Raw genomic sequence first — 26,711 nt, 5'->3', positions numbered from 1 at the left:
AGATTAAAATAATAAATAGTCCAGCTGGTGTGGTCCTATGTGTTGAGCATCATCCCATGCACCAAGAGGTCACCAGTTTGATCCCCAGTCAGGGCACATGCATAGGTTGCGGGCTTGATCCCTAGTAGGGGGTATGCAGGAGGCAGACTATCTATGTTTCTCTTTTATCAATGTTTTTACCTCTTTCCCTCTCCCTTCCTCTCTAACAATCAATAAAAACACATTAAACAAAAAAAAATGGTTGATAGAGATGTATTTATTGCCATTTTATTATTCATATTTTTAATTTCTTCTTCTTTTTCTTCTCTCTTCCTCTTCTTCATGTTCTTCTTCTAAGAAGGCCCTTTAACATTTCTTGTGAAACTGGTTTGGTGGTGATGAATTTCTTTAGCTTTTGCTTGTCTGGGAAGCTCTTTGTATGCCCATCAATTCTAAATGATAGCTTTGCATTGTAGAGTAATATTGATTGTAGGTTCTTGCTTCTCATCACTTTGAATATTTCTTGCCAATCCCTTCTGGCCTGCAAAGTTTGTTGAGGAATTAGCTGACATTCTTATGGGAGCTAACCTTATAGGTAACTAACTGCTTTTCTCTTCCTGCTTTTAAGATTCTCTCTTTGTCTTTAACCTTTGGCATTTCAATTTGATGTGTCTTAGTGTGGACCTCCTTGGGTTCATCTTGTTTGAAACTCTCTGAGTTTCCTGGACTTGTTTTTCTATTTCTTTCACCAGGTTAGGGAAGTTTTTCATCCTTATTTTTTCACATATGTTTTCGATTCCTGGCTGTATCTCTTCTCCTGGCACCCCCATAATGTGAATGTTGGTACACTTGAAGTTATCCCAGAGGCTCTTTATAATATTCTCTTTTTTTGCCGGTCTGATTGGATGTTTTCTGCTTCATTATCTTCCAAATCTCTGATATGATTCTCTGCTTCATCTACTCTAATGTTGATTCCCTATAATATATTCTTCATTTTAGTTACTGTGTTCTTCATTTCTGACCGCTTCTTTTATGTTTCTAATGACTTTTTTATGTTTTCTATCTCTTTACTGAAGTTCCCACTAAATTAATCTATTCTTTTCTTAAGTTCACTGAGCATCCTTATAACCAGCGTTTTGTACTCTACATCTGGTACATTGCTTGTCTCCATTTAGTTTAGGTTTTTGTTTTCGTTTTTTGCCTGGAGTTTTGTTCTGTTCTTTCATTTGGGACATGTTTCTTTGTCTCCTCATTTTTGCTGCCTCCTGTGTTTGTTTCTGTGTGTTAGGTAGAGCTGCTACATCTTCTGGGTTTGGTAGAGTAGCCGAATGTAGGTGTCCTGTAGAGTCCAGTGGCACAGCCCCCTGATCGTCCAAGCTGGGAACTCCAGGTGGGCCCCCCATATGGGCTGTGTATACCCTCCTGTTGTAGTTGAGCCTTGATTGCTGTTGGCATCTCAATGGGAGGGATTTGCCCCCAAGCCAGTTGGCTGCAGTGACTGCATATGATCACCAGAGAAGATCATCTATGCAGGGCTGACCACACAGAGCAGGACTTACTTTAGCAGGGCTCTGATGCCTGCTAAGTTTTCCCCTTGAGTGTGTGGCTTATGGAGGTGGTTGGGTCGTTCTTCAATGTGGTCTGAAGCTATCCACATTGGCTCTGGGGTGTCCTTGGAGATGAAGGCCAAGGTCAGCTGCCACCTGTGTTCTGCCCAGGGCTACCCAGTATGAGCTACAAAGTGATCTGCAGATGGCTGCTACTTGTCCTGGGCTTGGAGGTGCCCAGGAGAGGCCAAACTATGAACCAAGGCTGGCTGCTGCTAGTACCAGACCTAGGATCACATAGCAAGAGGTACAGAGCATGCTGATGCCAGATGTTTCTTGTCTGAGAGATTTTAGAAAAGTCAAAAGCATAAGCCAAAACAGGTCATTTGTGTGGAAAAGCTACTGGAAATGGTTTGCATGGGCCTAAAAGCTGGGTGTGGCAGGGTTTCAGTGAATCTCCAGGGCAGGGCAAACAGTGTGAGCCAGGTTGGTAGAGACTCAGATATGGCACCCTCCTGCCATCTCTTTTGGGGAAGGGCTCAGAACAGAAACAATGGCCTCTGCCAGCACTTCTGTCTGGGAGAAAGCTGCCCCTCCAGCTCTCGCCTTGTTGCTACACAATTCAGCTGGCTGCTGCCCCAGAACTGGAGCTCGGAGGGAGTGAGTCCAAGTAAGTCCATGCGTGGGCCCTTTAAAAGGAGCTGCCTGGGACTTCAGAAGCTCTTGTCTCACTCAACCACATACCTGCTGGTTTTTACAACCAGCAGTTGTGGGGACTTTTGTCCCTGGCACCGGAATCCTAGGCTGGAGGGCAAGGTGTGGTGTTGGCACCACTCCCTTTTCAGGAGGAACCTCTGCAGCTGAGATATCCCTCCTGATTTTTAATCACCACTCTTAGGTGTGGGCCCAATGTGTTCCGTGTCTTATCCCTCCTACCAAGCTCAATGTAGTTGTTCTTTATATTCTTATTTGTAGAACTATGTTCAGTTAGATTTCGGGGGGTTCTGAATGATGGTTGTTCTGTAGTTTAATTGTCATTTTGATGTGGTTGTGGGAGGATCCAACTACCCCATTTACCTACCCCGCCATCTTGATTTAAAAACCTCTGCTTGTGTGAGTTTTGATAGATTGTGTCTTTCAGGAAATTGGTTCATTTCATCTTAAGTTACCACATTTGTAGGTACAGAGTGGTTCATAATATTCCTTTATTATCTTTTCAATAGCCATCAGATCAGATCAATTGTCCAAGGACTGTCCCTCTTTCATTTCTGATCATTGAGATCTGTAGTCTTCTCTCTTTATTCTTGGTTAGCCCGGCTGTACATTTATCGGTTTAGTCGATATTTTAAAAGAACCAGATTTTGGTTTTATTGATTTTCTCTATTTATATCTGTTTTTAATGTTATATGATTTCTGCTCTAATTTTTATTATCTATTTATTATTCTTGCTTTAAGATTATATTGTTATTTTTTTCTATAGCTTCCTAAGGTAGAAGCTTAGATTATTGATTTTAGATATTTTTTCTTTTTTAATATATATATTCAATGTTATAAATTTCCCTCTGAACACTGCTTTCACTGCATTTCACAAATCTTTGGTTTTATTTAGTGGAAAATAATTTAAATTTTTTCTTGAGACTTATTTGAGTCATGTATTATTTAGAAATATGTTTCTTAATATCCAAATGGTGAGTTTAACACCATTGTGATCTGAGTGCAGACATTGTACGATTTCTATATCTTTAAATTTGTTCAGACATGTCTATGGCCCAGAATGTGGATATGTTGGTGAAAATTTACTGTGAACTTGAGAAGATGTATGTTCTGTTGTTATTAAATGAAGTATTTTACAACTGGTCGGTTTGGCTCAGCAGTTAGAGTGTCAGCCCACAGGCCTGAGAGACCCAGGTTCAGTTCCCACTAAGGGCACGTACCTCCATGGCAGTTTGTCCCCGCCCTGGTTGGGGTCTTGTGGGTGGCAACTAGTTGATGTGTCTCTCTCACATCAATGTTTCTCTCTCTCTCTCTTCCTGCCTCTCTCCCTCCCGCTCTATCTGAAGATAAATGCAAAAATGTCCACAGGTGAGGATTTAAAAAAAAGTATTTTACAAATGGCAATTAGATTCCATTGATTGATGGCACTGTTGAGATCAACTGGGCCCTCACTGATTTTTTGCCTGTTGAACCTGTCAATTACTAATAGAAGGGTAAACTCTCTAACTATAATAGTAGATTAATCTTTTTCTCCTTGTATTTCTACTAGTTTTTGCCTTCTATATTTTGATGCTCTGTTGTTAGGCACATACACATTAAGTATTGTTATGTCTTCTTTGAGAATTGGCTATTATGTAATTCCCCCCTTCATTCTCATAATTTCCCTTGCCCTGAAAGTCTGTGGAGCTACTCCACTTTCTTTTGATTAGTATTAGATGGTATATCTTTTTCTGTTTCCCTACTTTTAATCTGTCTGTGTCTTTATATCTAAAGTGGGTTTCTTACAGACAATGTATAGTTGGTACCTTCAAGTTTTTAAGAGATAAAATCTTCCGTTCCTAGCAATCATTTTAATGTGAGGCTAATAGGAGGATCCAAATGTTTTCTTCAACGGTTGCTAGTTTCATTCATTGAGATTAAAAATGCAGGGGAAGAGCAGGTTTGGGGATGAAGGAGATGAGTTGCTGTGGTCCTGCTGAGTTTGATGTGCCCATGGAAGATCTGCTACAGATATCCAGAGCCATAGACTTTGATGAGTCAGAAGTTCACAGTAAAGATGAAGGTTGGAAATATTGATTTGAAACTCAGTGGTGCTGTGACTCTGGCAGTGGCCCTGGAAAAGGGTGGGAATGCAAAATAGGAGTGTGCAGGCTAAAAGAGAATAAAATGGGGGCTGCCAGATTCGTGAGAATGTCTTGGTTTTGATGACAGAATCTAAATGGTTTAGCTCAAATAATCAATGTACAAAAAGAGCAGAGATGGGATTTCTGTTTTTTGTCCCCTTCCCTCTCTTCCTTTATTTTCTCAACCCAGCTATTTTCAGGAAAAAATAGGACCAAAGCCCCCCCTGGAAGTTCTGGCATCATATTTTATAAATTTAAGACTGAAGAGGAAAGTCATTCCCCCTGCTCCAATTCAGAACATGCCAGGGAAAGCCTGTGACTGGCCCTTGCCTGGGTCTTATGCCTTCTCTAGGGTACCATAATTCATGGTCACCATCAGAAAAACAGTCTAAAGAAGGGGAGAATTTTCCCAAAAGGAAATAGAGGAAGGCATACCAGATGGAAAAAAGCAATCAGCACATGCCTCAGACACCAAGAAGTCAAGACAAGGAAAGAGCCCTAGGAGAAGATTGAGGGTGTCCCCAGAGGCAAAGGGAAGGCAGGGAAGTGAAGTCCTGCAGAAGCCAAGAGGATGTGGTTAGGAAAGGGTGCATGGCTGAGAGTCTCAGCGTTGACAGAGCAAGAACAAGTGAAGCTACAGGACTTGGACATCTTCGGTTCTGGAAGAGTCAGTGTCGTGTTTGTGAGTACATGCATGTGACCCAGGGCTGGGAAGGCAAGAAAGGTGAGACAGTGGAGGCAGCATGATGGGGCAACTTTTTGTTATTTTTTTCTCTCCTTTTCATTAAGTTTATTGGGGTGACACTGGTTAACACATTTATATGAGTTTCAGGTACACACTTCCACAATATATCATCTGTACACTGTGTTGTGTGTTCACCATCCCAAGTCAAGTCTTTGTCCATCACCATTTATTCCCTCTGCATCCTCCTCCATCCTCCCTCACCCCTGGCAGTTACCAACTGTTGTCCATGTCCATGAGTTCTTTCTCTTTTTTTCTTTTTTGCTCAATGAGCCCACTCCCCACAGCCAGCCAGCCCCACCCCTCAGCAGCTGTCAGCCTGCTCTCTATTGAGTCTGTCTCTATTTCGTTTGTTAGTTCATCTTGTTGGTTAGATTCCACATATGAGTTAAATCATACAGTACTTGTCCTTCTCTGACTGGCTTATTTCAGTTAGCATAATGTTCTCCAGGTCCATCCATGCTGTTGCAAAGGGTAAAATTTTCTTTTTTTTTTTTATGTGCATATCGTACTCCGTAGTGTAAATGTACCACAGATGTTTCATCCACTCATCTATAGATGGACACTTGGGCTGTTTCCAGATCTTGGCTATTGTAAATAACACTGCAATGAATATAGGGGTGCATATATTCTTTTAAATTAGTGGTTTGGGCCCTGGCCGGTTTGGCTCAGCAGTTGGAGCGTCAACCTGCGGTACAGAGAGACCGGGGTTCGGTTCCTGCTAAGGGCATGTACCTCGGTTGCAGTTTGTCCCCGGCCCTGGTTGGTCGTGCGGGTGGCAGCCACTCGATGTGTCCCTTCACATTGATGTTTCTCTCTCTCTCTTCCTCTCTCTCCCTCCCGCTCTATCTGAACAAAAAATGGAAAAAATGTCCTTGGGTGAGGATAAAAATAAATAAATAAATAAATAAATAAATAAATAAATAAATAAATAAATAAATTAGTGGTTTGGGTTCCTTTGGATAAATTCCCAGAAGTGGAATAAGGCAGTTCTATTTTTAATTTTTTGAGGAAACTACATATTGCTTTCCACAGTGGCTGCACCAATCTGCATTCCCACCAAAAGTGCATGAGGGTTCCTTTTCTCCACATCCTCGCCAACACTCAATGTTGTTTTAATTTGCATTTCTCTGATCATTAGTGACATTGAGCATCTTTTCATATGTCTATTGACCATCAATATGTCTTCTTTGGAAAACTGGCTATTCAAGTCCTTTGCCCATTTTCAAATTGGGTTGGGTTTTTTGTTTTTTGTGGGTTTTTTTTTTTTTTTATTGAGCTGTATAAGTTATTTATAAGTTTTGGATATTAAACCCTATCAGATGTATCATTGGCGAATATGTTCTCCCTTTCAGTAGGCTGTCTTTTCATTTTATTAATGGTTTTCTTTGCTGTGCAAAAACCTTTCAGTTTGATATAGTCCCATTTGTTTATTTGGGTCTTCTCTCCTTTTTTCTTGATGAGTCTGTTTAAAGTTTATCAATAATGTTTATCTTTTCAAAGAACTAACTCTTGGTTTCATTGATCTTTTGTATTTTTTTAGGTTCTATTTAATTTATTTCTGCTCTGATCTTTATTATTTTCTTTGTTCTGTTCATTCTGGGCTCTGTTTGTTGTTCTTTTACAAGCTCTTTTAAGTGTAAAGTTAGATTGCTTATTTGACATTTTTTTTGTTTCTTGAGATAGGCCTGTAATGCTATGAATTTCCCTCTTAGGACTGTTTTTGCTGTGTCCCATATAATTTAGGTTGTTGTGTTCTTATTTTTATGAGTTTCAAAATATATTTTAATTTATTCCTTGATCTTATTGTTAACCCATTCATTGTTTAGTAACGTTATTTAGCCTCCATGTCTTTGTGTGTTTTTCAGTTTTTTTTCTTGTGATTGATTTCTAGTTTCATACCATATGGTCAGAGAAAATACTTGATGTGATTTCAATCTTCTTAAATTTATTGAGACTTGTTGTTTGTCCTAACATGTGGTCTGTCCTAGAAAATGTTCCATGTGCACTTGAAAAGAATGTATACTCTGCTGCTGTAGGGTGAAAAGCTCTGAGGCTATCAACTGAATCCATCTGATCTAGTGTGTCATTTTAGGCTGTTGTCTTCTTGTTGATATTTTTTTTTCTGGAAGATCTATCCAGTGATGTCAATGGGGTGCTAAAGTCCTCTTGTTGGATTGCTCCTTTTATCATTATGTAGTGTCATTCTCTGTCTCTTATTACAGCCTTTGTTTTATTTTATTTTTATTTTTATTTTTATTTTTATTTTTACGTGCTCCTAGTGGGAACTGAACCTGGGACTCTCTGGTCCACAGGCTGATGCTCCAACCACTGAGCCAAACCAGCCAGGGCTACAGCTTTTGTTTTATTTATTTATTTATTTATTTGTTTGTTTGTTTGTTTGTTTGTTTTTTTAATTCTCACCTGAGGACATTTTTCCATTTTTTTGTTCAGGTAGAGGGGGAGAGAGAGGGAGAGGGAGAGGGAGAGGGAGAGGGAGAGGGAGAGGGAGAGGGAGAGGGAGAGGGAGAGGGAGAGGGAGAGGGAGAGGGAGAGGGAGAGAAATAAACATCAATGTGAAAGGGACACATCGAGTGGTTGCCACCTGCACAACCCAGCCAGGGCCAGGGACAACCTGCAACTGAGGTTTGTGCCCTTAGCAGGAACTGAACCTGGGTCTCTCTGGACCGCAGGCTGACACTCCAACCGCTGAGCCAAACTGGCCAGGGTCAGCCTTTGTTTTAAAGTCCATTGTGTCAGATATAAGTATTGCTACCCCAACCTTTTTTTTTTTTTTCTATTTGCATGAAATATCTTTTTTCCATCTCTTTACTTTTAGTTTGTGTGTATTTTTCATTCTGAGGTAGGTCTCTTGTAGACAGCATATATGTGGGTTTTATTTTCTTAACCATTCAGCTACCCTATGATTTTTTATTGGACAATTAAGCCATGTACATTTAACGTAATTATTGATAGGTACATATTTATTGCCATTTTATTCTTTTAACTACGTCCCTCCTTCTTCTCCCCCTCCTCCTCCTAGTAGATCTATTTTTCCTCCTCCTCCTCCTTCTCCTCCTCCTCCTCCTCCTCCTCCTCCTCCTCCTCCTCCTCCTCCTCCTCCTCCTCCTCCTCCTTTGCAGGCTCTTTAACACTTCTTATAATACTAGTTTGGTGGTAACAAACTCCTTTAGCTTTTTCTTGTATGGAAAGCTCTTTATTTCTCCTTCAGTTTTAAATGATAGGCTTGCTGGGTAAAGTTGTCTTGGTTGTAAATCCTTATTTTTCAACACTTTGAATATTTCATGCCAATCCCTTCTGGCCTGAAATATTACTGTTGAGAAATTAGCTGACAGTCTTATGGGCACTCCCTTGTAGGTAACTAACTGCCTTTCTCTTGCAGCTTTTAAGATTCTCTCTATTTTTAATCTTTGCCATTTTAATTATGATGTGTCTTGGTGTGGACCTCTTTGGGTCCATCTTGTTTGGGACTTGCCACCCTTCCTGGACTTGTGTGTCTTTTTCCTTCACGAGGTTAGAAAAGTTTGGGTCATTATTTTTCCAAATAAGTTCTCCATTCCTTGCTCTCTCTTCTCCTTCTGGTACTCCTATGATGTGGATGTTGTTACACCTCATGTTGTCCCAAAGAACCCTTGAACTATTCACATTAATTTTTCCCCCTTTTTGCTGCTCTTATTGTTTCTTTTTTTTTTCTACCTTGTTTTCCAAATCAAAATGTTGATTTGATCTTCTGTTTCATCCAACCTACTGTTTATTTCTTCTAGTGTAGTCTTCATTTCAGATATGGTATTCTTCATTTCTGCCTAGTCCTTTTTTTTTTTTTTTTTAATGGGTTTTTTGTCCTTTATTTATGCTGTTTCATATCCTTATAACCATTACTTTGAACTCTGTAGCTAGTAAATTGCTTGCTTCTCTTTCATTTAGCTCTTTTTCTAGAGAATTCTCTTGTTCTTTACTTTGGGACCTTTTCTTTGTCTCTCCATTTTGGCTACCTCTTTGTGTTTAGGTAGATCTGATTATTAGGTAGATCTGATTCCCAGTCATGGTAGGGTGGCCTTATGGAGTAGATGTCCTATGGAACCCAGTGGTACAGTCTCCTTGATTACTTGACCTGGGTGCTCTTGGAATGTCCCTTGTGTGGGTTATGTGAGCTCTCCTGTTGTGAGTCTTATTTGATATTGGCACATTTGCTTTTGGAATTACCCCTCAGGATGGCTGACTGTGAGGCTTAACCCCCAGCACAGTATACAAGCTGCTGTGTAGGTACTGATTACATGAAGCAAAATTTGCCTCAGCAGGGTTTGGTACCTTTTAAGATCTCCCTGTGGATATGCTGCCTGTGAAGCTTATTGGTTCCTGCTCTGTTGTTGTCTAAAGCCACCCACTAGATTTATTTGTTTTGGGACTCTTTGGATGGACTCTGATGCAACCCAATGTCAGACACTGCCCGTGGCTGGCCCTGGGCAACCTGTTTGGAGCTATCAGTGATCCATAGCTTGTGCCAAACTCTTCTGGGCCTGGGTGCACATGGGAAAGACCAAGCTATGCACCAAGGCTGACTTCTACCAGCAACGGGCCTGGGGACAGGTCAACAAAAGACCCAAAACACCCAGAGATCTGGCTCTGCCTGCCGTCACCTGCTGGTTGCCTATTAGGCTCAGCCACTGAAAGAGCCTCTGGTTGTGCTTCTCAGCAGGATGTAAACTCCACAGTGTGAGCTGAGAGGGATTCCAGAGGGTGAGGCTATACATTCTCTCCAGGATGATGCTGCATGGAGAGTAGTGCTCTGCCTGAGAAAGATGGCTTCTGTGATGTGGGAGAACGACTCATCACATGGATCCTAGTGACTGACACTTCAGCTCTGTCCCCAGTGCCATAAACCCCAGTCTCTTCTCTCATGACTGTATCTACTCTACCCTCCCTTGCTGAAGCTCAGGGTGAGTGGCTATGAACAGAATTTTGTGCATTTGCTCTTTAAGAGGGTACCTGTATCTCTAGCCATCTCTCCTTGGTGGACAGAAACCCTGCTTCTCTTCACAGTTGGATGTTATGTGGCTGCCTCTTCCTAGCTCTAGCGCACTGGGCTGGGGAGCCTGACTTGGGGTTTAGGCCCCACCCTCCTCGGAGGAACCCTTCTCAGCTGAGATATCCAACCTGAACCCCAGCTGCTGCCTGTGGGAATGGGCCAACACTTTTTGCATCTCTGCCCTTCCTATCAGTCTCAATGTGGCTCCTTCTATAAATCCTTGGTTATAGGGCTTCTCTTCAGCTAGTCTTCAGTTGGTTATTGAGGGTGATTTTTCTTTTCTTTTTTCTTAATCCTCGCCTGAGGATATTTTTCCATTAGTTTCTCTTTAGAATGAGTGGAAGGGAGGAGGGAGAGAGAGGAGGAAAGAAACATTGATGTGAGAGAGACACATTGATTGGTTGCCTCCCACATGACCCTTATCAGGACCAGGGGTCAAACCTGCAACCCAGACACATGCCCTTGACCGGGAATTGAACCCATGACCCTTCAGCCCAAGGGCCGACACTCTAACTGCTGAACCAAACCAACCTGGATAAGGATGATTTTTGTATAATTTAGTTGCAATTCCAGTTTGGTCCTGGGAAGGGGTTAGTGTAGATTCCACCTACTCTGCCACCATCTTGGATCTTGGGGCAACTTTTTCAAGCAGCTCAGCTATGGAGCAAAAACAAGAGGAGGCAATAGCTAGAAGGTGTCATGAGGCCAAGAAGATTCATTTCAAGGTAGACAAGACCTGAGTTTATCTCTATGCAGGGAGAAAAGTCCTAAAGAGAGAATGAATGCAGATGTGAAAGGTGTATTAGTCATCTAGTGCTGCATAATAAATTACTCCAAAATTTTGCAGCTTAAACAACAAATATTTATTATCTCACACCATTTCTGAGGGTCAGAAATCTAAGAGCAGCTTAGCTGGGTATTTCTGGGCAGGGACTCTCATGAGGTTTGTATTGGTAGCTTGGGCTGCCATAACAAAATGCCACAGACTAGTCCACTTAAATAACAGAAATTTTTGTTGGAAAAATTTGCTGGAAGTCCAAGGACAAGGTGCTGGGAGGGTTGTTTTGTATTAAAGTCTCTCCTCGGGTTTCAGATCGCCACCTTCGTGCTCTGTGCTCGTGGGGTCATCCTCTGCATGTGCACCTCTAGCATCTCTTCCTCCTCTTACAAGGATACCAGTTATGTTGGATTAAGTTTCCACCCTAACAGCTTTGTTTGAACTTCATCACCTCTTGAAAGGCCTAATCTCCAAATACAGTCCCATTCTGAGGTGCCTGGGGTTAGGACTTCAACATATGAAGGGGGGCACAAAATTCAGACCATTACAAGGTTTCAGTCAGGATGATGGCTGGAGTCATGATCATGAAACCTTGACCGAGGCTAGAAGATGTACTTCCAAGATTACTGACTGTTGACTGGAGACCTCAGTTCCTCATCACATGGGCCCTTGCTGAGGGCTGCTAAAGTCCTCATGACATGGCAGCAAGGTTCCCAGGCCAAGCTATCTTCAAGAGAGCAGTGAGGAAGCCACACACCTTCGACACACTCATCTTAGAAGCTGTACTTCATCAGTCGCACCATGTGTCAGAAGTGGATCGTTAAGTCCACACTCAGGTGGGAGAACGAGTCTCCATCTTTTGTGAAGGGAGGGTGTCAAATAATGTGTTTTAAGCACCACAGTAATTGAGAGAGCACAGGCCCTGATGGAGAAAGTCCGAGGCAGGGCTGGAAGGTGAGTGTGCTCTCCCTGTTCACAGCGATGCACATCAGGTGTATTGCAGAGTGAAAGGTGAGAGGAAACTGTGAAGTAGTGTTTTTGTTTAGTTTGGTTTGGTTTTTACAGAAATTGCTTAGCAGGATCCATAAAAGGGTCCCCTAAAGGTCATTTCTAAAGTCCCAGGTGAAGTGTAGGCCATGAAACCACCCTGGTCCCTGTTTTGGTGGGGGTGAGACCCATCCTTGGCCATGTTAAGCTCAGGGCTGGGACTTTGTTCACGAGAGAGAGGTGGACCAAAGGGGTCCATGCAGTGTGTGACTTTTTACGCTTCGCTTTTGTATTTATTTTGTTTGTGGGCATTTATAAAACCACTGGTTTGGGTGGAAATGAAGTTAGGATGCTGGCTGATAGGCGGGTGAGAGACAGGGTCCTCAGGGTCATGAGGAAGTGAGGGAGCCGTAGCTCACACGCCGGGGATGTGGTGCTGGTGGGTGTGGTGGGAGAGGGGCTGCTGAGGCAGAGCAGTCTGGGACACGGGAAGCCAGAGCCAGTCTCAGGGAGATCAGGTCCCTGGAGTCTGGGGTCAAAGTAGTGGGTGTCCAGGACATGCGTTTCCCCACAGGGAGAACAGGACAGACAGGGGCCACCTGTGAGGTAGACCCTGGGGTCTCGGCATTTCTCGCCCTCTGCTGTCTACCCTGTGGGGACAGCAACGTTTCTCCTCAGAGCAGTGTACCTGAGAGGTTCTCTCCTGGGCCCGGCCAGTCTGGCTCAGTGGTTGAGCGTCAACCCATGCACCAAGAGGTTGCCGGTTCAATTCCCAGTCAGGGCACATGTCCAGGTTGCCCGATCCCCAGTGGGGGGCATGCAGAAGGCAGCCAATTGATGTTCTCTGTCATTGGTGCTTACATCTCTCTCTCTCTCTCTCTCTTCCTTTCTCTCTAAGATCAATAAAGAAAAAAAAATTTTGAAGTTCTCCCCAAGGGGAGCTGTTAGTTGCAATTTACCCAGTTCCCTTCTTGCAAAGCCTCACCTGGCTGGGTTCACATTGGCTGCTGGAGTCCAGGCAGCCGCAGGCAGTCACCTGACTGCTCTCCTAGGATAGAGGAGAGGGAATCCGGGGGACCCTGTCAGCAGTCTCCCGCCCGGACATGATAATCCCTCAGGGACCTCAGGAGTGCTTCCTGGGGGAGGCCTGAGGACACACACAAACATTTTGGGAGTGCTTAGTTTGTCTCTGACCTCACAGTGACCCTGAAAAACCCAAGGATTCCCATTTCAGGAAGAAGCAAGCTGAATCAGTCCAGGACCTGCCCTCCCTCCTGCAGCCACCCCCTTCCCAGTGCCCTCGGACACGCCCTCTCACAAGGCAGCACTAGGGCTGGGAGGCCCTCACACTGGGGGGGGGGGGGGCAGCATCCCCAGGGCACCTTTCCAGATGCTCAGCCCCTGAGCCACAGGAGACAGGAGTGCGCATGGGGCTCGGAGAAGAGACGCTGTGTTTCCTTAGGGTTAGGGAGGAAGTAAGTCTATATAGTCATTAAATATATAAATACTTTTTTTTTATCCTCACTCGAGGACATTTTTCCATTTTTTGTTCAGGTAGAGTGGGAGGGAGAGAGAGGAACATAGACGTGAAAGGGACACATCGAGTGGCTGCCACCTGCACAACCGACCAGGGCCGGGGACAAACTGCAACCGAGGTACGTGCCCTTAGCGGGAACCGAACCCGGGTCTCTCAGGACCGCAGGCCGACGCTCCAACTGCTGAGCCAAACCGGCCAGGGCAAATATATAAATACTTTTATGTACTAAGTAAAAATTGGAATAAGAAAACTCTTCATCCAAAAGAACAGAGTGGCAAAAAGACTTGGCCACACACAGCTGCCCCAGTATTGCCACTGCCCTCACCCCCACTCAGCCTGCTGCTGACCCGCCTCCCCACCTGCCCTCCCCTCCCTGTGAGTCCTGACCCACCTGTCAGAGCCATGGTCTCCTGCTGGACACAGGGAGCAGGCTGAGAAACAAAACTTCAGTGATCAGCTGCTCAGTGTGACCCGGGCTGGGCTGCAGGGTTCCAGGTCCGGACAAGCCTCCTCCTTCAGGTCAGGGCTCTGCCCCCAGCCTCTGCTGGCAGCTGACCAGGCCCTGCCCAGTGTGGGGCAGCCAGGTGCAGGGGACAGCTATGAAAGGGGCAGATGCAAGCTGGGTTCCCAGCAGTGCTGCTGACCAAGTGGCCGCCTTCCTTTGTCACGCCCCATGTGCGAAACGGGGGGCAGCTGTGTTTGGGGTGCCGTGAGGAGTAGAGAGAGTATGCCATATGTCTGGAGCTGTGATGCTGCTGGCCTCGGCTCCCCGGCGTACGGTGACGGCTGGTTTGTGCAGACATCTGACCAGACGAAAGCTGTGCTTCTGGGTGACAGGGACGCGCTTAAGTGTGTCTGGAGCCGCCTACCCTCCCTCCCTATGCTGAGCCCGGTGCCAAGTGCCAAATCAGCGTTCAGGATGAAAGAAACTGGGAAAGTGTCTTCTTACACTTGGATGGGACCGTGACTTACTCTTTATTCAAGAGTCGTTTCTTGCGCCAGGCCCCGGGCCAGGCATTGGGGCACACTGAAGAACACCCTCAGCCCTCCAGGGGCTCTGCCAGGCCACGAGGACTGACTTCTGCTCTCTCTGCACACAGGCTTCAAGGAGCTGCCCGTCAGGATGTCGGTCTTCAGGCTGGTAAGAATGCACCGGCTCCATTTCGGGATGGTTTGCGGCAGTTCCCAAAGGCGGAGCCAGATCACTCCCAGGAAAGAAGAGAGGCCATGAGACCATACAGGGAAACGCCAGACACATGGGGTCTGAGAAACAAGACAGATCACATCCTCTAAAGAAACCAGTTTGGTCAGCCCCTGGACCTGAGCAGGGGCCACAAGTGCTCAGTAACCCCTCACTTATACTCAGACTTAAAATGTGCTGACAAAGGCCTTTCTCACTTGTCTCATTGTGCAGAGAGTGTGCCCAGAGGGTGGGAATAAACACTGGGCCCTCAGCTCAGCAGACCTCTGGCCAGGAGACGCTCCAAGTGAGAAGGGGCATCTGAGGTTTGCATTTACTGTTGACTTGACAGACACTTAGATACTTCCCAGCCCCAGGGTAGAGGTGGGGGAACAGGCCTCCAGGCAACCTGGGTGGTGTGTGCTTGACCAAAAAGCTCAGTGGGCTAGGGGAGCCCAGAAGACAGCTCCTAAACCAGCCCAGGCATTCTTCCCTGCCTTCCAGAATTCTAGCCCAAACCCAAGAAAGCTGGACAGCGCTGCAGGGTCCTCTTTGAAATGAAAATGCTCCAAATGTTCTCTTGAATGCAAAGCCACAAAGTGGCTATTGTCTCCTGGCTACTGGACCACCCTGCTGAGAGGGGGCAGCATCCCCACACGTGTGCCTCAGGGCTCTGGCAACTGAACCCTCGCAGTGTCTGCGTCACAGAACGGGCAGCCAGCGTAGATTTTTTCAGTTACAGAATACAGGTCGTTTCAGGCTAGAGAGAGAACACATGTCTACAGATTCAGGTTGCAAGGGCTTTTCGTAACTCAATTGCAAACTGATATTTGGCACCAGGTGTGACTAAGCAAAGCCTTATTTCACACAGAAATACCATAGCTCCAAGGGTCCTGCTAGCAATTTGACTAACTTCAAGCAGAGTTTGGAAAGACACCTCTTGGGGACATATTCTCAATTGCAGTTCTGTCCTGCTCTATCCACTAACACTGCAAGTTCTTTGAGAGGGAGGGTGATGGCTTATTCATCAGTGACTCTTTCAGAGGGCCCAGGCGATGATTGAATAGAGGGCAGAGCCCTGCTGAGCCTATGCCTGGCATGTCCCCATCTGTGCCTACTCTGTGCTTCGCACGGTGTGGGCTTCTTACCCACGCTATGTGCCATCTTTTCAATAGCCCTGTGAAATCATTCCTTTCAACAGATGAGGACACTAAAGTGCAGAGAGATTAAGCTGTATGCCCAAGGCCATACAGCTCACAGAATGTAGGGCAGGGATTAGAACCAGATCTGTCCGACATCAAGGGGCTTTCTATGAGTCTGCTGGGACAGCCATGACAGGACACCACGGGACGGAGGGCTTAAATGAGAGATTCATTCCTCACAGTTCTACCAGCTGAAGGGCCAAGATCGGGGTGCTCTCAGGGTTGGCATCTGGTGACACCTTTCTACCTGGCTTGCAGATGACCACCTTTTCACTGTGTCGTCACACGACTTTCCTTCTGTGTGTGAGAGAGAGAGAGAGAGAGAGAGAGATCTGGTGTTTCTTCCTCTTCTTATAAAGGACACCAATCCTGTTGGACTGGGGCCCCACCCTTTTGACCTCATCTAATTTTAATTATCCTCTTAAAGGTCCTATGTCCAAATACTGTCACATTGGGGCTCAAGTTTTGGGGTGATACAATTCAGTCCATAGCAGGCTTTAATATTTATTCTAATCTCTATTATTAAGAAAATCCAAGTATGTTGAATTTTTAATCTCATTGAATCATAGGAAGAGTATTATTTTTTTTAATCAATTAGCTCTGGACCCCTGCCCCTCACCCCCCAGGCCAGTGAACTTTTCTAGTACAATGAAAACAGGCTTTGTGTTGGAGAGAACCGACTGCTCACTTCACCAGCATGCAGTCCTTGCCATCCGCGTGCCGGTGGCCTCGGCCACGCCTCTCCAGCCTCTGGACCTCAGTTTCACTAGCTGTCAAATAAAAACGTTGTCTGGTTTTTAGTCACTTTAATGAAACTTCGTTTTCCTTCCAAATGAGAGCTATGAATGTTTCATGCCTGTGTGCGAGGGGCTGAGGTCCCTTCAATGGACAAGACCAGATGGAAGTATTTTGGAATTCAAAGTGCCTCTGTTAGATTGGCACCACCCCCGATTCATGAAGCCATGACTTGTTGAGCTTGATGGCAGATCCTTCATTCCTATCCCCACTCAAAACATGCCTTAACAGCCCTGGCAGTGTGGCTCAGTGGTAGAGCATCGGCCCATGTGCTGAAAGGTCATGGTTTATTTCCTGGTCAAGGGCACATACCTGGGTTGCAGGTTCAATCCCCAGCCCTGATTGGGGTATGTATAGGAGGCAACCGACTGATGTGTTTCTCTCACACTGATGTTTCTCTCTCTCTGCCTCCCTCCCGTTCTCTCTAAAAATCAATGGAAAAAATATCCTTGGGCCCTGGCCAGTTGCTCAGTGGTTAGAGCGCCAGCCTGTGGACCAAAGAGTTGCAGGTTTGATTCCAGTCCAAGGCACATACTTCGGTTGCGGTTTGGTCCTGGCCCTGGCTGGGGTTGTGCAGGAGGCAGCTGGTCAATGTGTCTCTGTCACATTGATGTGTGTGTGTCTCTCTCCCTCCTCCCCCTCTATCTGAAGATAAATGGAAAGGAAAATATCCTCGGGTATGGATTAACAACAACAAAAAATGCCTTAACAAACTTATTCTCCAGGGCATTTGATATATTGCTCCCTTAGTTTGGCTCAAATAAACACTTACAAAAATTTTTAAAAATGAAAACATGCCTTAACACAGCAGTTCTCAATCTGTGGGTCGCGATCCCTTTGGGGGTCGAACAACCCTTTCACAGGGGTCACCTAAGACCATCAGAAAACACATATTTCCGATGGTCTTAGGAACCAAACACCGCTCCTCCATCCGTCCCCAGGCGTGTCCGCCCACATGCAGATACGCCCACAGACAGCATGAGGAATGTGTTAAAGGGTCGCGGCGTTAGGAAGGTTGAGAACCACTGCCTTAACAGATGGGGTGGGGGTGGACAGGTCCAATGACCAGAGACAGGGTTAGGGGGAGCAGGGCCCTCAGCACTGTTGTAACCACCCTGGAAGGGTCAGGCTTCTCTGGGTCTTCTGATGGACCTGTGTGAGGGCTTCGACCAGCGGCCTACTGATGGAGGCTCCCCCATGACCCATTGGTGGCACAGAGCCATATCTAGGCCCCTCTTCCATGGCAGGAAGAGAAAGACATGACAGATGGGCACATGGTCTCCAGGCACAGGGCCAAGAGCTTGCCCGTCTCGGGAGACAGTGGAGTGGAAGCGTCTGAGAGGAACGTCTCCCCGAAGGGAACTGTCATGACCTCAGGTCTCCGGGTTTCCCTCGAGTGATTTTTGTTTCGGGCTGGAGGACGCCAACCTTCTCTCCAGCAGCAGGTCCCTGTAGCTCGGGCAGCAGCTGGTTGTCAGGCATCTCCCATCGAAAGCAGTCAAGGCTGCGGAGAGCTCTCTGATTCCTGCAACTCAGCCTGTCTTTCTTGAATCTCAGTAGGAAGTTTCACTGCATCTGAGAGCTCCTGCCTGTGCTCACGCACTCCTTTCTTTTTTTTTCAAATCTTTATTGTTGGACGTAAAATGTATTACATATGTTCCACATTTTTCCCCCATTGCACTCCTTTCTTGATCCAGCTGCTTCTGTGTGGTCATCATGTTGCCGACAGAGTTCCTGAAGATGCTCAGTGTTCTGCTGGTTGTCTTCTCATTATTTCCTGGTAGAGCTTTGTCCAAATGGATGAACAGAGTTTGGCATTTATTCTTGCTGCTTTTGTCAGGCTGACACCTCGTTGCTCAGCCTGGATTGCCAATGGTCTCTCTTTCTCATCTCCGGTTTATATCAATTTTGCTGTGTCGTGTCCATCATGTCTTTGACTTTCAATCTTCTTTGGAGATTTGCCAAGCTTCTCCTAGGACTCAGAGGTTCTGATGTTATTTAATTAGCTCACTGAGCAGTGTGTGTTGCTCATGCTGGTCTTCTGCATTTTGCAGCAATTGTTTCTTGCTGTTCTTATTCATGCAGCTTTCATTTCTGTGACATGGTAGAGGCACTCAGTTTAAAGAATCAGCCCTCCACTTCCTCTTCCCCGACGTGACCAAGGCAACCCTTCAGGCTGATTCTTTGACCGTTCCCACTGTGTAGAAAAGGCCTTAGCTCCTCTCCATGGCTCTCACCCTCTGCACTCGTGTGTCTGCTCCCTGCCTCTCCATCCTCCCAAAGGGGCTGATCCTAGATTTGACCCTATCTGCTTGTCTGCTTGTTTTATCTAAGCAAATGCTGCTCTCTGTGGAGCCATGCAGTCTACCCTGAAGGCTCGTTCTTTCCTTGGGCAGACTTCACAGTGTCCTTTTCCCTCATCTGCTTACTTTTCTATGTATTTATCGCAACTCCCACCCCAGCTTTCTCCCAGGCATGTCCTTCTCCTGTCAACATTTGCTGATTCTTTGGGAGTTCAATCAATTTCACTCGCAGGAAGAAATCTCTCCCAAAGTTGCTGGCCTGCACTCTCTGGACTGGTGTTGTCTCTTAGTGAGGCACACCTTTCGTGTCGCGGTGTCCTTCACAGCCACCTGGAACATCCCTTTCTCTCCCTTTTCACGTCATCCCTGGTCCTAGACTTGAGCTCTTTCTCTCTCTTGGTTTACTCCCCTGTTTTGATCTAGCAAGTCCTATAATTGCTCCTGAGGAAATGTTTGTCACAGCTTGCATGTCTAAAAACATGTTTATTGCCCGGCCGGTGTAGCTCAGTGGTTGAGCGTCGACTCATGCACCAAAAGGTTGCTGGTTCGATTCCCGGTCAGGGCAGATGCCCAGGTTGTGGGCCCAGTGGGGACATGCAGGAGGCGGCCAGTTGATGTTCTCTCTCATCCATGTTTCTGTGTCTCTCTTCCTCTCTTTATGAAATCAATAAAGAAAAAATTTAAAAAAAAATATTTGTTACCTTTGTCCTGGAATGACAATCTGGATAAAAAAAAGTATTAGATATTTTTCTTTTCTTAATTGTGGAATAAACACATAATATCAAATGTAATAGCTTAACCATTTTAAGCATAAGGTTCAGTGATGTTAAGTGTATTCACATTGTTGTGCAGAGGATCTGAGAACTTGACCCGTCCCGCAGGTCGAGCAACGAGGACTCTAGAGGGGGAGTGAGGATGAGGAGGGACAAGAGACACGAGAAATGGAGACAAGACAGGATTCTGATCAAGTCTCGTTTATTCAGAGGGAGTTCATATAATATATAAGGGAAAAACAGGTGAAACAGTTAATGAGTATCCCACCTGAAGCAAATTCCAGTAAATACCCCAGGTGGAACAAATGATAAGCAAAGAATGGAGTAAACAATTATCTAGAGGAATGCAGACACTGTATGCAGAGAGACCCCGCCCTGGGGCCGGAGACAGCAGAGCAGACTTCAACAAGATGGATGCCATGCAAACGGTCTCCCACAAGAACTTCCTCATCTCACAGAACTGAGCCTCTGCAGCCACTGAGCTCTGCTGTCCCCTCTCCAGCCTCTCTACTTCTGTCTCTGTGACTGACTCCTTTAGATCCTTCCTGTGAGTGAAATCACACAGTGTTTTCTTTTGTGATTGGCTTATTTTCTTTCGCATAATGTCCTTGAGATCCACCCCACTGTAGCTTGTGACAAAAATTCCTTCTTTTTTAAGGCTGTGTGATATTCCATTATGACATTCAGTACGTATGACATTCGGTTTATCTGTTCATCTATCAATGAACATTTGGGTTGCTCTCACTTTTGGCTATAGTGAATAATGCTGCAATGAACATAAGTATACAAATATACAGTTGAGATCCTGCTTTGAAATCATTTGGATAAATACCCAGAAGTGGGATTCCTGGATCATAACGTGGTTCTATATTTACTTTCTTTCTACTTTTTTTTAAAATTCTCACCCAAGGATATTTTTCAATTTATCTTCAGATAGAGCAAGAGGGAGGAAGAGAGGGAGAGAAACATTGATGTGAGAGACACATCAACTGTTGCCACCCAAATGACCCCAACTGGGGCCAGGGACGAACTGCAACCAAGGTACATGCCCTTGGCTAGAATCAAATCTGCGACTCTGGTTTGAGGGCTGACATTCTAACTGCTGAGCCAAACTGGCTAGGGCAAGTGGTTCTATTTTTAATTATTTAAGGAGCCTCCAGACTGTGTTCCCCAGTAACTGCACCAATTTACATGCCCACCAACGCAACACAAGGGTTCCAATTTCTCCATGTTCTCACTGACCCTTGTTTTTTTTTTGACAATAGCCATTCTGATAGATGGGTTGCTGTCTTCTTAAAACCTCCGTCCAGTTGTTCGGCCCTCAGATAGGATTCAAATGTTCTCCTTAAAAGTAAACTGAAGTTTTTTTCTGCTACCCCCTCCCCCCAAATTATTTCTTTATTTCTAAAGTCTAATAACTTTTACTAGTATATGTCCTCGAATTGATTTTTTTGGGTCATTGTTTCCTTGTATCTGGTGTGCTTTTATTTTTTTGTTACAGATGTTTTTCCTTTTTTACTCCATTGGCACCCCCTCCCCACCCCACCACCGCCCCGTCCTCGGCTTTGTTGTCCATGTCTATTGGTTATGCATACATGCATAAAAGTTCTGTGGTTTATCTCTTCCCACCACGCCCCCCCCCCCCCCCCGCACCCTCTTCTGAGGGTTGTCAGTCTGTGCCCTACTTCCATGTGTCTGGGTCTACCGTATTCCTCAGACGGTTATGTTCATTATATTCCGTATATAAGTGAGATCATGTGGTATTTGTCTTTTTCTGCTTGGCTTATTTCACTTAGGATAATACTTTCCAGGTCCCTCCATGTCGTCTCAAAGGATAAGAGGTCCTTCTTTCTTACAGCTGCATAGTACTTCATTGTGTATATGTACCACTGCTTTTTTATCCATTCATCTACTAATGGACATTGGGCTGTTTCCAGATCTTAGCAATTGTAATTAGTGCTGCTATAAACATGAGGTACATATATTCTTCCAGATTGATGTTTCAGGCTTCTTAGGGTATATTCCTAGAAGCAGGATCACTGGGTCAAATGGCAGTTCAATTTTTAATTTTTTGAGGTAACAACATATTGTTTTCCATAGTGGCTGCACCAGTCTGCATTCCCACCAGCAGTGTACTACAGTCCTCCTTTCTCAACACCCTCGCCAACACTTGTTGTTTGAAGATTTGTTGATGGCGGCCATTCTGATAGATGTGAGGTGATACCTCATTGTTGTTTTAATTTGCATCTCTCTGATGATTAATGATGTTGAGCATTTCTTCATATGTCTCTTGGCCATTTGTATGTCCTGTTTGGAGAGGTGTCTATTCAGCTCCTCTGCCCATTTTTTAATTGGGTTCTTTGTCTTCCTTTTGTTGAGTTGTACGAGCACTCTATATATATTGAAAATTAACTCCCTATCTGATGTATCATTGGCAATGATGTTCTCCCATACAGTGGGTTGCCTTTCCATTTTGATGATTGTTTCTTTTGCTGTGCAGAAGCTTTTGAGTTTGATGTAGTCCCATGTGTTCATTTTCTCCTTTGTTTCTGTTGCCTTAGGTGATGTATCAGTGAAAATTCTGCTCCGTATGATGTCCGAAATTTTGTTGCTTACATTTTCTTCTAGAATTTTTATGGATTCATGGGTCACATTTAAGTCTTTTATCCATTTTGAGTTTATTTTTGTATATGGTGTAAGTTGATGGTCTAGTTTCATATTTTTGCATGTAGCTGTCCAATTTTCCCAACACTATTTATTAAAGAAGCTGTTTTTACTCCACTGTATGCTCTTGTCTCCTTTGTGAAATATTAATTGAGCATATTGTCTAGGGTCCATTACTGGGTTCTCAGTTCTGTTCCACTGGTCTATATGCCTGTTCTTGTGCCAGTACCAGGCTGTTTTGATTACATTCGCTTTGTAGTATAACCTGATATCTGGTATTGTGATCCCACCTACTTTGTTCTTCTTTTTCAAGATTGCTGTGGCTATTCGAGGTCTTTTTTGGTTCCATATGAATTTTTGAAGTATTTGTTCTAGTTCTGTGAAATATGTCGTTGGTATTTTGATGGGGATTGCATTGAATCTATAGATTGCTTTGGGTAGTATGGACATTTTAATGATGTTAATTTTTCCAATCCATGAACAAGGTATGTGCTTCCACTTTTTTATATCTTCCTCTATTTTTTTTTTTTCAATGTCCTGTAGTTTTCTGCAATAGGTCCTTTATTTCTTTGGTTAAGTTTATTCCTAGGTATCTTAATTTTTTTGCCGCGATGGTAAATGGGATTGTTTTTTCAGTTTCTCTTTCTGTGAGTTCATCATTGGTGTATAAGAATGCCGTCGATTTCTTGACGTTAATTTTGTATCCTGCTACTTTTCCAAATTCATTTATTAAGTCTAGTAGATTCTTGATGGAGTCTTTAGGGTTTTCAACGTATAATATCATGTCATCTGCAAATAATGACAGTTTCACTTCCTCCTTTCCAATTTGGATCCCTTTTATTTTTTCCTCATGTCTGATTGCTGTGGCTAAGACTTCCAGTACTGTGTTAAATTAGAATGGCGAAAGTGGACATCCCTGTCTTGTTCCTGTTCTTAATGGAAATGTTTTTAGTTTCTGCCCATTGAGTATGATGTTGGCTGTAGGTCTTTCATATGTGGCCTTTATTATGTAGAGATACAATCCCTCTATTCCCACATTGCTGAGTGTTTTTATCGGAAATGGATGCTGGATTTTGTTGAATGCTTTTTCAGCGTCTATTGATATGATCATGTGGTTTTTATTCTTCATTCTGTTTGTGTGGTGTATCACATTTATTGATTTGCGCATATTGTACCAGCCTTGCATCACTGGAATGCATCCCACTTGGTCATGGTGAATAATTTTTTTGATGTATTGCTGGATCTGAATTGCTAGTATTTTGTTCAGGATTTTGGCGTCTATGTTCATCCGGGATATTGGCCTGTAATTTTCTTTCTTTGTAGTGTCTTATTCTAGTGTTGGAAATAGAATTATGATGGCCTCATAGAACGAGTTTGTAAGTCTGTCTTCTTGAATTTTTCAAATAGTTTGAGGAGAATGAGTGTTAGTTCTTTTTTGAATGTTCGGTAAAACTCCCCTGTAAAGCCATCTAGGTCTGGGCTTTTGTTTGCTGGGAGAGTCTTGATTACGTCTTCAATTTCCTTAGTTGTTATTGGTCTGTTAAAGTTCTCTTCCCAGTCCAGTTTTGGGAGACTGTGTGTTTCTAGAAATTTGTCCATTTCACTTAGATTGTCAAATTTGTTGCCATATAGTTGTTCATAGTAGCTGTTAATGATCTTTTGTATTTGTGGTGTCGGTTGTTACTTCTCCTCTTAATTTCTGATTTTGTGTATTTGGGTTCTCTCTCTTTATTTCTTGCTGAGTCTAGCTAAGGGTCCATCAATCTTGTTAATCTTTTCAAAAAACCAGCTCTTTGTTTCATTGATCCTTTGAATTGTTTTCTTGGTCTCTATGTCATTTATTTCTGCTCTGGTCTTTCCTATCTCCTTCCTTCTACTTGCTCTGGGATTTTCTTTTCGTTTGCTTTCTAATTCTTTAAGTTGTGAGGTTAGACAGTCAATTAGAAATGTTTCTTGAGGAAAGCCTGCAGTGCTATGAACTTCCCTCTCAGAACTGCTTTTGCTGCATCCTATAGATTTTGTGTTGTTGTGTGTTCATTTTCATTGGTTTTCAGGAAGTTTTTAATTTCTTCTTTGATCTCCTTGGTAACCCATTCATTGTTTAATAACATGCTATTTAGCCTCCATGTGTTCAAATGTCTTTGCATGTTCTTTTTGCAATTGATTTCTAGTTTCATGCCATTGTGATCTGAGAAGATGCTTGATATGATTTCAATCTTCTTGAACTTGTAGAGATTTAGTTTGTGTCCTATCATGTGGTCTATCTTTGAGAATGTCCCATGTGTACTTGAGAAGAATGTGTATTCTGTAGTTTTGGTGTGTAATTCTCTGTAGATATCTATTAAATCCATTTGGTCTAGTGCTTCATTTAGAGTCTCTGTTTCCTTGCTAATTTTTTTTGTCTAGAGGATCTATTCAGTGCTGTCAACAGGGTGTTAAAGTCCCCTGCTATGATTGTATTGCTGTCGATTTCTCCTTGGAAGTCCTCCAGAAGATTTTTAATATATTTTGGTGCTCCTATATTGGATGCATATATGTTTATCAAGGTTATATCTTCCTGTTGAATAAATCCTTTCATTATTATGTAGTGGCCTTCTTTGTCTCTAGTTATGACCTTCATTTTGAAATCTATTTTATCAGATATGAGTATTGCTACCCCAGCTTTTTTTGCTTTCCCTTTGCTTGGAAAATTTTTTTCCATCCCTTTACTTTCAACCTATGTGAGTCTTTTGTTGTGAGGTGGGTCTCTTGTAAACAGCATATAGATGAGTCATGCTTTCTTATGCAATCAGCTACTCTGTGTCTTTTTATGGGGGCATTTAGTCCATTTACATTTAAGGTGATTATTGATATGTATTTGTTTATTGCCATTTTTGTTTAGTGTGGTTATATTTTTCTTCCTATTTCTTCTACTAATTACAGTAGTCCTTTTAACATTTCTTGCAGTGCTGGTTTGGTGCTAATGTATTCCCTTGGCCTTTTTTTTTTTTTTTTTGTCTGGGAAGCTCATTTGACCTTCTATTTTGAATGATAGCCTTGCTGGGTAGAGTAGTCTTGGATTCAGATCCTTGTTTTTCATGACCTTGATTACTTCATGCCATTCCTTTCTGGCCTGTAGTGTTTCATGTGAGAAGTCAGCTGAGAGCCTTCTGGGGTTTCCTTTGTAGATAACCTGGTGCTTATCTCTTGCTGCTTTAAGGATTCTCTCTTTGTCTTTAATTTTTGGCATTTTAATTACTATGTGTCTTGGTTTGGGCCTGTTTGGGTTCTTCATACTTGGGACTCTCTGTGCTTCTTGAACTTGAATGCCTTCTTCCTTCACCAAATTAGGGAAGTTTTCTGTCACTATTTTTTTAAATATATTCTCTATCCCTTGCTCATTTTCTTCTTCTTCGGGGACTCCTATGATGCGAATATTGTTATGTTTCCAGTTGTCCCACAGGTCTCTTAAACTGTCTTCCTGCTTTTTAATTGTTTTTTTCCTTTTGGTTTTCTGATTGGTTGATTTTTTCTACCCTGTCTTCTAATTCACTGATCCAGTCCTCAGCTTCCTCTACTCTGCTTTTTAGACCTTCCAATGTGTTTTTCATTTCTGATATGTCATTTTTTATCTCTTCTTGGTGGTTCTTAATTTCCAATTGGCTTATTTTCAGCGTCTCTATGTCCTTATTCATGCTGTTGAGCTTCCTCAAGATCATGGCTCTGAATTCTAGCTCTGTTAACATGCCTAACTGCTCCACATTGATCTCATCTTCAGTGGAGGTCTCTTGCTCTTTCATTTGGCTTCTGTTTCTGTGTTTCACCATTTTAGCTGTCACAGTGGGCTTTGGAGCCTGTCAAGTTTTCCCTGTGGGTGTTGGTGTTCTGCTGTTTGTGGCTCCCTCTCCTGGGTTTAGTTGAGCGAGGGAGGACCCACATTAAAAACCACTGTCAAGTCTTACTTTCCTGGTTAAAGTTGCTAGCCCAGGAAAGGTACTGTCATCCTCTAGCTTTTTGCCTGGAGGCTATCAGTCGAGGTTACTTGATGAGTTTTGGGTTGTCAGTTGATTGAAAAACTCCCTCAGGTGCTCAGCATAAGGGGATTTCCCAAGGGTGGGGCAGATGCTGGTTGTTCATGAGCCTCAATTAGCACTTCAGTGGCCCACAGGGTGGGGTTGGATCTCTGAGAGAGGGGCTGCTGCCTCTCCTCAGAGCCCTGGGAAGGAGCAATATGGCTACCGTCCTGCGTGGCAGCAACTCAGAAAATGCTCTGAGCACCCTCCAAATCCCGAGTGTCCCCACACGGTTCCAGTCCAGTCTGCCCTCCCTCTGCCCGAGCCCAAGGTGAGTGGCTGTGGCTT

The 26,711-nt window shown here is 43.9% G+C and overlaps 1 protein-coding gene across 1 annotated transcript in view; it reads left to right on the top strand.

The window, feature by feature from the left end:
- The first annotated feature begins 14,577 nt into the window (after nucleotides 1-14,577).
- MYO7B (myosin VIIB) overlaps nucleotides 14,578-26,711 on the top strand; it is a 100,702-nt gene continuing 88,568 nt past the window's right edge. The window contains exon 1 of the mRNA XM_036254578.1: nucleotides 14,578-14,595. Coding sequence (XP_036110471.1) covers nucleotides 14,578-14,595 — 18 coding nt within the window. The remainder of the gene's footprint in view (nucleotides 14,596-26,711) is intronic.

This window comes from Molossus molossus, unplaced genomic scaffold (assembly GCF_014108415.1).
Source record: "Molossus molossus isolate mMolMol1 unplaced genomic scaffold, mMolMol1.p scaffold_m16_p_11, whole genome shotgun sequence".
NCBI classification, from domain to species: domain Eukaryota; kingdom Metazoa; phylum Chordata; class Mammalia; order Chiroptera; family Molossidae; genus Molossus; species Molossus molossus.
Note: the sequence above shows the minus strand (reverse complement) of the source record. Positions and strands in the feature narration are given on the sequence as shown.